At 54.6% G+C, this 11,196-nt stretch overlaps 1 protein-coding gene across 1 annotated transcript; it reads right to left on the bottom strand.

The window, feature by feature from the left end:
• Nucleotides 1–828: 828 nt before the first annotated feature.
• On the bottom strand, nucleotides 829–11,094 carry PDAP1 (PDGFA associated protein 1). The gene is made up of 6 exons (XM_061208741.1): nucleotides 10,987–11,094; nucleotides 7,357–7,448; nucleotides 5,856–5,966; nucleotides 3,797–3,918; nucleotides 2,697–2,848; nucleotides 829–1,558 (listed from the first exon to the last, which is right to left on the bottom strand). Exons 1-6 carry the CDS (start codon nucleotides 10,997–10,999, stop codon nucleotides 1,500–1,502), a joined length of 549 nt encoding a protein of 182 aa, XP_061064724.1. The 5' UTR covers nucleotides 11,000–11,094; the 3' UTR covers nucleotides 829–1,499.
• Between the last annotated feature and the right edge of the window lie 102 nt (nucleotides 11,095–11,196).

The following is an 11,196-nucleotide window of genomic DNA, read 5'->3' as shown; positions in this document are numbered from 1 at the left end:
CATCATTTTTTAGGACGATTTTTTTCCCATTCCTATTTTACTCGGGTGTTTGTGTTTAATCACGTGCTTTTTAGTTACCTGTTTACATAATCATGGTTCTTCTTTTAGTCTAACTAGGTAATGAATTACATCAGTAGATCTAATTGTGAACTGTCCTCACATCTGCAGGACAAACGATACCTAAGGAAGCCTCCTCCCCCACTGTTCTAGGGCCTGTCCCTCAGGATAGTCTCCTCTGTGAGAGGAGACCCACTGATTCTTTTTAAATCAGGAGATAAAAATTCTCAGTCCCCACAGACAGCTCAGGCTACACAGCTCCCCTTAGTCTTTACCGAGCCCCTGCCTGGCGCCCATTCGCCTCTCGGGACCGCGCGGAGGGCACTGCTGTTTAGGAGGCGGCGCCCCTCCTGGAGGGGTGCATAAGCAGAACAGGCGCCCACGTGACTGTGCTAAGCCTCGGCTTCCCCACTGCCATCCCACCACGAACGAGGTAATGCCTAGCAGTCATGCTGGGTGTTGGGACGCTTGCTCCCAGCCCTGAAATCCTGAGGCTGTCACCACCAGGGGGCACCAGGAGGACAGGACGCTATGTGCTGTGCACAGGTCCCTGGCCCCTCTGGCCTAAGGTCCCTCCTTGGTAAAAGGAGGGGAGGGGGCTGGCTCCTGTATCCTGAAGTCTCTCCCAGCTCGGATGCCCGGGGTCCAGTCCCTGTACCCGGATTGGTGCCACCCGAACCCTGGGGTGGGCCTGCCTGAGAGTGACACCTTGTCCTGCTGGGTGAAAACAGCCCAGGCATGGGGGCCCAGAGACAGATCACAGAACCAGAATTACGATAATGTCAAGTTTAATTTGCCAAATATACAAGTTGGACTTGTGGAGCATGTTTTGCCTGGGTGCTACACAGTAAACAGGTTTCTTGAAATGATCCATGGGCAGGGTTAAGAATGGGCCCGGGGCCTGGCCAGAGTCGGGGGTAGGGAGTAGGGTGGGAAGGTCAGGGGGGAAGCCTCAGTCAGAGGGGACTGGCCGGGGATGAGCCATGACCCTCAGAGACCCAGGGGCCTGGCTCCCAGGCGACAGGCCCCCTGATCGGGCGCCCAGGCAACACAGACAGGGGGCCGTCCGTCACAAACTTGTCAGCAGCTACTGCGGCTCAACCGCCCCCTGCCCCGCAATCTACCAGACAAATGGAAGCTCTTCTTACCCCACCTCCCAGGCACCCCCCAACAAGGGTTCTGAATTCTAAAAACAGCCAAAACATTCAAATGGTTACATATGAAATGCTGTCCTGCATCTTTCCGTCTCAAAGATAGCAGCTGCCCCCTCCCCCCACCCACCATCCCCCCAAACGATTTCTGTGCCAAGATGAAGAGGAGCCGTGGGGGGCTCCCCGCCGCGAGGGGCTGCTGCAGTGGCGCCGGGGCACAGGGTGGGTGAGACACGGCAGGGGTCCTGGCAGCACGGCCCAGTTCCCTGCTATCTCCTCCCACAGGCCGTGCTACTTGTTCAGGGAGAGCGACTGCATTCGTTTTCCTGACAAAGCTGCATCATCTTTTGCTGAGGAGCAGGAAGGGAAGGAGTTACAAGACAAAACCACCCCTCCGTATACACAGCCCCGCACACCCCCGAATCATAATACAACTGTAGGTCTGAAAGGCCTCATGACAACATTTTGTGCAACTGGTTCAGCTGGCAGATGAGGAAGAGACCCAAGGAGAAGGGCCCGGCCTGACGCCCTCCCCTGGAAGCCACCAGACCCACGTGTCCAGACATTCTCGCGGAGTCTGGGTGGCTGCCCCCTCCACAAAAGCCCACCAACACACGATCTACTGAGCAAATGGAAACTCTTCTTAGCCCACCCCCCAGGCAGAGCCCTGTAATTCCAGCCTCTCCCTGTGGGTTCTGAAGCCTGCAATCAGCAACATTCAAATAGTTACACATGAGGTCCTTTCCTGCTTGAGGTTTGTGAAACGAGCTACTAGTGGGAAGTTGAGATTACTGGGTATCTCCAATGTGGTGACAATGCCCTGGGGCAACTGATTTCCCATCTCTAGGCCTAGAAGGCAGGACAGCAAGATCCCAACACACTCATGGCCCCCCACATATGGAGAGAGGAGTGCATGAGACCAGAAGGTCATGAGTCAAATGCTCCTTTAAAGCAGACCGATTCCCCACAGCCAACCTGGCCTGGAAGAATCCCTACCACCTTTGGCCCCACTGGAAGGAAGGCAGGGGGGAAGAGGGACACCTGGGCCAGATTTCATCTGTGACATCCAGCTGAAATGTGAAATGCTGAAATATGAAGAGCTACCCCAAGCAGCTCTCCAGGCTACACAAGACACCAGAGACCTTAGGGGAACCTTCTAGCCTCTAAGGTAGGTGCATCCTGAGGCCTCCCTCAGATGCTGTGGACAGTGCTCTGCTGAGATTCAAACTCACATCTGACTCCGCTGCTGCTGGACCCTCCTAGCATCTTGGGAGGTGGCGGGCAGGAACACCCACCTCCATCTGACAGTGAGAAAGGCAGGCAGACAGGCACGCACGCGCACATACACCCATACCCGCCCCCCACACACGGCAGACCTCTACCGAACAGTCTGACCCCATACCACTTCACGACAAGGACGCTGAAGTGCAGGGCTTGGTGGCCTGTCCAGAACCAGTCAGGCTGCCAAACCAGTGGCTCAAGACTTACCTTTCCTCTCTTCTTCTTTCTTCCTGGCAGCCTCCTCCCGCTGTTTCCGGATGATCGCCAGCCGGGCAAGGTCGGCCTTGGCTTGCTCCGTCTTCCCCGCTAAATGCATTTTCATGTAACGCTCTTTTGCTTTCTGCTTCTCGATTTCTTCTCTGTTTGGGAAAAATGGTGTCACAGGGGCCGTCTTCCCCACCATTATCAGCTGAGCTGGATGTGGGAGCCAGAATAAAGCCCGAGCACTCAGGCCTGGGCCCTAGCTCCGTGTGCCCCCTCCTTGATGGACACTCAGCAAACAAGCCAGCAGTGGCTGTCACTCTGCAACCTCAGAGGGGGTTTCACTGGTGAGAAAGAAGCTGCTGGAGGGGGAGACTCTTCAGCAGCCTCCAATCACACCCCAAGCTTGTGGGCCTTCCCCACAGGGTTTTCAGAGACCCCCCTCAGCTGTCACGGAGTCAGCACAGCAAGGTGGATTTAAATCGAGCAACCCAGTCAGGAGAGAAATCAGGGTGGCTTTTCCTAGCAGCTTTCAACCTCCTATAAGGCCCTTGATGTCACCTGGTGGCCATGAAAAGTCAGGGAACAACTTGTTAAAGACCAGCTGTGTGCAGGGCACTGTAGCACTTCGTGTGATCCTTGAACAGCCTGTGAGGGAGCTCTCTGCAGCTCCATTTTCACCTGGGACTCAGAGAGGACTGGGGCAGCTGGTGGACCTCCCTGCACAGTGCTGGACGGCACAGGCCCCCAGTCCCCTCCCAATCCCTATGGCCACGACATCAGGGATGGATGCAGGCCAAGAAGGGTCAGATCAGGCTGGAAAAGGGAGGTATCCCTGGAGTGGGGTGTCCTGGAGGAAGGGGCTATAGCATAATTTCTGTTTTTCCTGCTATGCTTCCACTGGGGGAAAAAATTGTTTTTTGCTTTGTTTTTTGGGGGAGAAGCTTCTATAGGGCCTTTGGGAGAATGAGATGACACAGAAATAAATACCGGAGCCGGAGCGCCCACCCAGCCACTGGGGACCTCAAGAGCCCAGGAAGCAAGGGCAGAGGAGTTGGGGGCCTCAGCCCCTGGCCCAAGTCACAAGGCTCAGAAGCAGAGGTTACCTTTCTCTCCTTGAAAGTTCCTTGGGCCCGTCCAGGTCCAGCTGTGTGACCTTTTTGGTTGTCTGTGCCACCCGGTTGGGGTTCTCAATGTCGATGAGCCCTTCTACACCTTTGCGCTTTTGCTAAGATAGGACAAGAAGCCGGCCGTCGGAGAAGTTTGGCCTGCAGAGCCCCTGAAGGCCGCTCCCCATCTCCACAGCCCTCCTGGACTAGGACAAACTCCTGCTCCACCCCCAGGCCACGTGACTCCTGGCCCAGCCTCACGGTGGGAACAGTGCTCAGGGGTGTCTTCACCAGCTGGGGAGGTGCAGGGAGAGCGAGGGCGGGTGACCAGAGCCCATCCTGTGCCCAGTCCCTGCCACCAGGGATCGTTATCCTAGTTTCACAGGTGGCAGAGGCCAACTCACAAGCTCTCAGCACAGACAGTTACTCCCTCACTTCGAGCTCAGCCTCTGAAAGCAGTTTTCCATGGAACGCCATGCCTGACTGCAACAAGCCATGCATGCTGGATCCCCATAGCAGGGCGGGCCAATCCCTAGCCATCCGCGTGACGGCGGGGAAATGGGACTTGGGAACGAGTCACACAGTCTACAGGTTTGGAGAGGCGGCACAAGAACCTGGATCTCGCACCTCCCACCCGCCCTGGGGAAGTTCAGAAAGAAGTGAGAGCACAAGTGCTAGACGTAACAGGTTCGATCCAAGTTTCGGGCCCTGTCAACACAGCTTTTCTCTTTAAGAGACCAGGGAGACAGCTTCCAAATGCCAGTTAATCTGAGCACTGCACAGAGCTCCAGGCACCTCTACCCAATCGGCTACACACATACACCTCTACCCGGATACCTGACATCACAAATTTAACTTGTCTGAAACAGAACTGGAGACTCAGCCCTCACACACCCCGTTCCTCCCAATCCTAAGCACAACCTTGTTTCTCTTTCCCTCAGCAAACCCCAATGGGTCTACCTCTAAGACATGGCTTGAATCTGCCCACTCCTCTCCACTGCCATTGCCACCAGCCTAACGCAGCCACAATTTCTCATCTGGATACCTGCTGCCGTCTCCCGGATTCCACCCTCAACACCCTACAACTCACTCTCGGCAGAGGAGCCAAAACAATCTTTTAAAAGCAAATCTGTGGGCTTCTCTGGTGGCGCAGTGGTTAAGCAACCGCCTGCCAATGCAGGGGACACGGGTTCGAGCCCTGGTCCGGGAAGATCCCACATGCCGCGGAGCAACTAAGCCCGTGTGCCACAACTACTGAGCCTGTGCTATAGAGCCCGCGAGCCACAACTACTGAGCCTGCGTGCTGCAACTACTGGAGCCCGTGCGCCTGGAGCCCGTGCTCCACAACAAGAGAAGCCACCGCAATGAAAAGCCCGCGCACCGCAACAAAGAGTAGCCCCCGCTCGCCGCAACTAGAGAAAGCCTGCGCACAGCAACGAAGACCCAACAGGGCCAAAAATAAATAAATAAATAAATAAATAAATAAATAAATAAATAAGTAAAATCTATTAAAAAAAGAAAAAAGCAAATCTGGTCATCTCTGTCTCCCACTTCAAGGCCTCTGCCAGCTGCCCACTACCTACCACAATGAAACCAAAACCCTTCAACAGCCGCACAGGAGCTGCCCTTGCCAACCTTTCCTCCTTCATTCCTGACCACTGCACTTCGTACCCACCAAGTCACAGCCCCACTAGCCTCTCTGTTCCTTGAACTTGCCCAGGTTGTTCCCACCCCAGGGCCTTTGCCCTTGCTAACCTGGCTGCCTCAACTACTCTGCACAACAGTTTTCACACAGCTGGCTCCACCTTGTTTTTCAGATCTCAGTTTAAAAGTCACCTCCTCAGCACACACTACTCCAAGTACCCTCGATCACGGTCTGTCTTATTCATAATACTTCTGGCTGCTTGAAATCATACTGTTCATTCATTCCTTATCGTCTGTACCTCCCTATTACAACGTAAACCCTTAAGAGCAAGGACTCTGCATGTACTACTGGGACGGGTAATGTTTGCGGAATGGATGAGTCTAGGTCCCAGGCCCCCCTCAGACTCAGTACCTGGTAATCATCTTCTTCATCCTCGCTCTCATCTGAGTCTAGGGACTTTTTCTCCTTTTTGGGGTCACCTGCAGCCCCATCTCCACCTTCTTCTCCTTGTTCCTCTTCTTCCTGTTTCAGAAATGGACAACGTGAGGTATCGAAAATGCAAAACAAACCCCCAAGACTGTGATCCAGCCGCCACCACGCCCAGACTGTGGCCCCTGAGAAACCAGGCCCCCAGAAGGCTGGCACCAAGTGTGATCCGAGTCCTACTCTGCCTTGCTGGCGCCCAGCGGGGGACCTGCGTCAGAGGCAGCCTGTCCACTAGGCTCCACGGCCTGGAAGCCAATTCCAGTCCAACCACCACCTCGTACAGCCATAAAAGGTCCGGCTCCTCTTCTCAGCCCAGGTACCTCAGACAACCAGGGTGAGCAGCTCGTCTCCTAGGGTCCAAAGGACGTGGCTGTGGGGCTGGAAAGCACGGTCCTGCTCAGCTTCCCTCCCGCTCTCCCTGCTGCCACGCGGAGCTGCCAAACTGTCCTCGCTGTCCTGGGCAAGCCCCCCTGCTTTCCACTCTCAGGCAGTGGCGGGCCAGCCACTCCAACCTGCCCACACAGAGGCGCGGCTGTGCCGGCTTCCCATGACGACACCCCGGCAGGCCGCTTCCCTCTACCTTTCTTGCCTCCCCGCCGAAAACATCCCTTACAAAAACCATACGACCTTTGCCCCTTAGCACCTGCCCGCATGCTCTCCAAGGTCCTGGTCAGCCTCCGGTCCCTCCACCAGGCCCTCCCCACCACCCCACACCACCCCATCCCCCTCTGATGTGGCTTTCCCCTTCTCCCTGACACTTCACAGCCGTGCCCCTCATCCGGCCTGACTGTGCTCCTTTTGGCCCTTAGCCCGGTGAGGATCTAATGGTGTGGTAGGGACATGGACACCACGATGGAAACACGTCTGTTTCCCGACAGTGGGCTGGAAAAAGGACTGGGGGAACAGAAGAGAGGGACCGCCTAAGCTTCGACGGGAGGGGGAAGCGTGGGGAGCATCAGTGAGAGTCACGGAGGAGGGGATGCTGAGCAAGGGCCGAAGGAATGAATGGCACTCTGCCTGCTGGGGGCGTGGGAAGGCAGGGCATCACGTCACAGCAGGGCTGGCAGCAGTCCTGCACGGCTGGAGCACACAAGTAGGGGTGCTGAGAGCCCGAGCTGCAGACGGGCAGAGCCGGGCGAGGGAGAGAGGAACAGGAGCAGGAACACAGGACCACAGAGACCCACCAAGGCACCCGCTGCTGCGTGGACAAAGTTCTAACTGATCCAATCAGAGGATGGCCCTCCTCCTGACTCTCAGCGGTTGTTCTGGGACTCCCATCTGCTACCTGCTGCCTGCCCCCTCCAATCGAACCTCAGATGTTAGCTTCTTCTTGAGAATGGGTGGTCCTTGCCTGGCCTCTCCGGGTGTCAAAAGCGCAGGGTGCCGCCCTGGGCTACTGGAGTGGCCCGGACAGGCACGTACTCACCCTGGCCTTCTGCTTTTCAGCCTGGAGCTGTGCGTCGATCTCCTCGGGGCTCGTGTACTGCCTTGCCCGGCCTTTGTGGCCTCCCTTTCTCCCTGCACAAGGATTGGCAGTTTAGGAAGGCGGGAGGGAAGCAGCTTCCTCGATTGCCCTGGGCCCCAGGCTGTGTCCTGCTTGAGGTGCTCTCAGCAGAGGCTGCAGACCTCAGGTACCCCTCACCAAGCACCACCCAAACCTGTACCCTCATGTGTTCAAAGGGACAAAAAAGGCAACACACAATCACCTGATGCAGTACTAAACCGTGTACTGGATGCAGGCTCCCCCAAATAAGACCTGAGGGGAGGATCTGGGGGAGGGTGTACCACATGGAGCGACTGGCTAAATGCCCTGCTCCCTTTATCCAAACACAGCAGACTCAGATGCAGTCATGAGGAACATGTAACTCTCGCCCCTGCTGTCACAACAGTGCTCTTTACTTGCAATGTTCTGTCATAGGTATGGGCTCATTTCATCCCCAGATTAAACCTATGGCACACAACCACGGCTGGTCCCACTTTATAGACAAAGGAGACTTGAGACTAAAGCAGAGTGGGGAAGAGCACAAATGTTGGGGTCCAATCCTTGAGTTCAAATCTCAGCTCTACCACTTAATAGCTCTGTGACTTTGGGCAGGTACTTAACCTCTCAGAGTCTCAGCTTCTTCGTCTGTGTCCCTACCACATAGGGTTGCTGTGAAGATGGATTTGTTAACATATGTAAAGATGTTGGCACAGTGCCCGGCACTGGACAAGCGCTACAAAAATGTTTGCTATGACTCGTACTCTCCTAATATAGTACCTGATGCGGGAAAAAACAAAGCCACTGGTCACATCGGCGATTTACTACAGGTGTCAGGGAATATAATAAGATACTTCACGTTCACCTAAGTGGTATGTATGGTAGAAGGAGAAAACTTAAAACCTAGAAGGGAAAACTTTCTTGTGCTTGGACTAAGAAACACAACTGGCAAACAAAGTTATTTAAAGTTGAAAATAAAACTGACTACCTTCTAAGAGTAAAAAATGTGACTAGCAATTAAAGTTCATCACAGAGAATCAGTTTTACAGTCTGACCCTCTTGAGTCAAGACACTAGACTGACCCCTGCTGAAGCCATCAGCCAGTTTTACAAAAGGGCGGCATCCCCTCAGCTGGTCCTGGAGGACGCTGCGGTGGCTGTGGCCTGGATCCATTTCCACCTCTCCTGGAAGCTGCAGCCCACCTGGTTTCTCGTGACTCTCTCACTGAGAGCAGAGAATCTGTAATTAGGCAGCCAGAGCTGCTATGGACTCCAGAGACAGTAGCAGAGATACTGGCCTCCCCTGATTTCCTAAACAGCAGCTGCAGAGCCATAATTGGGCTGCTGCAGACCACACCACCCATTTTTAATGACTACCCAGGGTTCCCAGGGGTGTCTCAGTCTATGCTCATCAAAGTCCTACTGTGAGAGATCAAGTTTGCCATCCAAAAAGCCAACATCTTTTCTTGCCCTCTTAATACTCTAAGTAACAGAAACAACTAAAAATCGACTACTACAGGTCCTCATCCCCCACGCTTGGCTATGCGATAATGATCTTAGCTTGGTCTACAGTAACTCTCATCAGAAGCTTTCCATGCCTTTAAAAATGCTTCACAGGAGGTTTCCCTGGTGGCGCAGTGGTTAAGAATCCGCCTGCCAATGCAGGGGACATTGGTTCGAGCCCTGGTCCAGGAAGATCCCACATGCTGCGGAGCAACTAAGCCCGTGCACCAAAACTACTGAGCCCGTGAGCCACAACTACTGAGCCCGTGTGCTACAACTACTGAAGCCCACACGCCTAGAGCCCGTGCTCCACAAGAGAAGCCACCACAATGAGAAGCCCGCGCACTGCAACCAAGAGTAGCCCCCGCTCGCTACGACTAGAGAAAGCCCGCGCACAGCAACAAAGACCCAACGCAGCCAAAAATAAATTTAAAAGAAAAAAAAAAAAAAAAAGTTTCACAGGTTTCATAATAGAAACAAGAGTTGGTCCTTGGCTCTTGGAGAATTTTATACTATTACTTACATCTTCGTGTTCTCTCTCTTTTTTAAAAATATTTATTTATTTATTTATTTGGCCGCGCCGGGTCTTTAGTTTCGGCATGTGGGATCTAGTTCCCTGACCAGGGATCGAACCGGACCCCCTGCATTGGGAGCGCAGAGTCTCAGCCACTGGACCAGCGGGGAAGTCCCTTCATGTTCTCTTTTACTTTTCAAGCAAATTAACACAAGCAAGAAATGTAAACCTTATCTGCCCATAAAGCTTTCACAAGCCAAAAAGCCAAGTCGTTTAAACAAGAATCCATATTTAGGATTTTCTAATTGTAACCTCCAACCTTGGCTCAAAGCATCTATTAAGTAGGACTCTTAGAACCAGAATTCTGGAGCCAGAAGGTACCCTTAGTACCCCTCCTTCTGCAGAACAGGAGACTGGGGAACACAGAGGAGACAAGGCTTTTCCTACCAGAATAAACCAGTAGAGAGCTAAGTTTAAAGAGATTCAGCTCTGTAAACCCCAATATCTCTGGTAGTAGAGAGTCAGGAAGTCATTTAGGTTTGTAAAAGCTCCAAGCAGATCTTCCTGTGGGCTGGCGCATCTTAACCAACATGACACACGAGCAACCAATATCAACTGAACATCTGTTCTGCGCCAGGAGCCAGCCAGGCACGGCGAGTGCTCTAGTTCTACGACCCCGACCCAACTCTCCAAGCTAAGGGTTATTTCCAGATGGGGAAAACAGGCTGTAAGAAGTTAAAGAACTTGTTCAAGGCCATAAGGTTAGACAGTGACACAGCTGGGCTTCGGGTCGAGCACTATTGACCTTAAGGGGGAAACGGATGGAGGATGGTCTACAACGTACTGGGAAGCCATGGATCCTTTACGCTCCTGGCCAAGGAACTGGCAAAGTCTAACGACTAACAGTAGTTAATTATTACTGGGCACTTAGCGACTATCCAGCACCGCGATGCGCTCTCCACGTGGGTTACCTAGTTAAAACCTCGCGTCAGTGTTGTGAGGCAGGTACAATCACAACCCCACCTGCAAGTGAGAAAACTAAGACTCGGGGAGGTTAAGCGACTGGCTCAAAGGCACACATCGAGCCGCTCGAATAGGGCAGTCAAAGCTAGGTCGGCCAGGCTTAAGAGCATCAAGTTAGGTCGCAAGAGGCAGGCCTGGCTCGCCCAGAACCCAGAAAGACCCAAGTTTTACGCGCGAGGCAGGCGGGTCCAGCACTGGCGCGCGATGCGGTGACTCAGTCCCCGGCGAGCCTGAAAGTGGGAGGAAACTTCAGACCCCCCAGGCCGGGAGAAGGGCGCCCTAGATCGGCCTTCCGGGTCGCCGAGGACCCAGAGCCTCCGAGTCTCCTCAGACCCCCGAGGGAGTGGCTCGAGGCCACTACGCTCTTCAGTTTCCCCAGCGGGACAATTGGGCTTCGAGGCCCACGCCTGGCCCTCAGCCCGCGCGGAGGTCCTCCCTCTGCGCCGCTCTCCGAGGCGCCCGCGGGCTGAGTGGACAACGGGAGCCGGACTTGGGCTGCTCCTCGAGGCCCGCGGGCCACGCGCGCCTGCTCCTCACCTCCTTTAGGCATCGCGGCTCCGGCGGCTGCGGCGGCGGCGCCTCGAACTGACACCGGAACCGGAAATACCTCGGGCTCAACTTCTTCCGCCCGGCCAGTTCCCCGCCAACCCCGTCCCCACTCAGCCCGCCGACGCCGCCGCCTCCGGCGCCGCCGCCGCGAGGACCGGGGACCTCAGGGAAGCCGGACTGTCCCACGTACTGCCTGAG

Source organism: Eubalaena glacialis, chromosome 13 (assembly GCF_028564815.1).
Source record: "Eubalaena glacialis isolate mEubGla1 chromosome 13, mEubGla1.1.hap2.+ XY, whole genome shotgun sequence".
NCBI lineage: Eukaryota > Metazoa > Chordata > Mammalia > Artiodactyla > Balaenidae > Eubalaena > Eubalaena glacialis.
The sequence above is the reverse complement of the archived record's forward strand: the minus strand, read 5'-3'. Positions and strand labels throughout refer to the sequence as shown.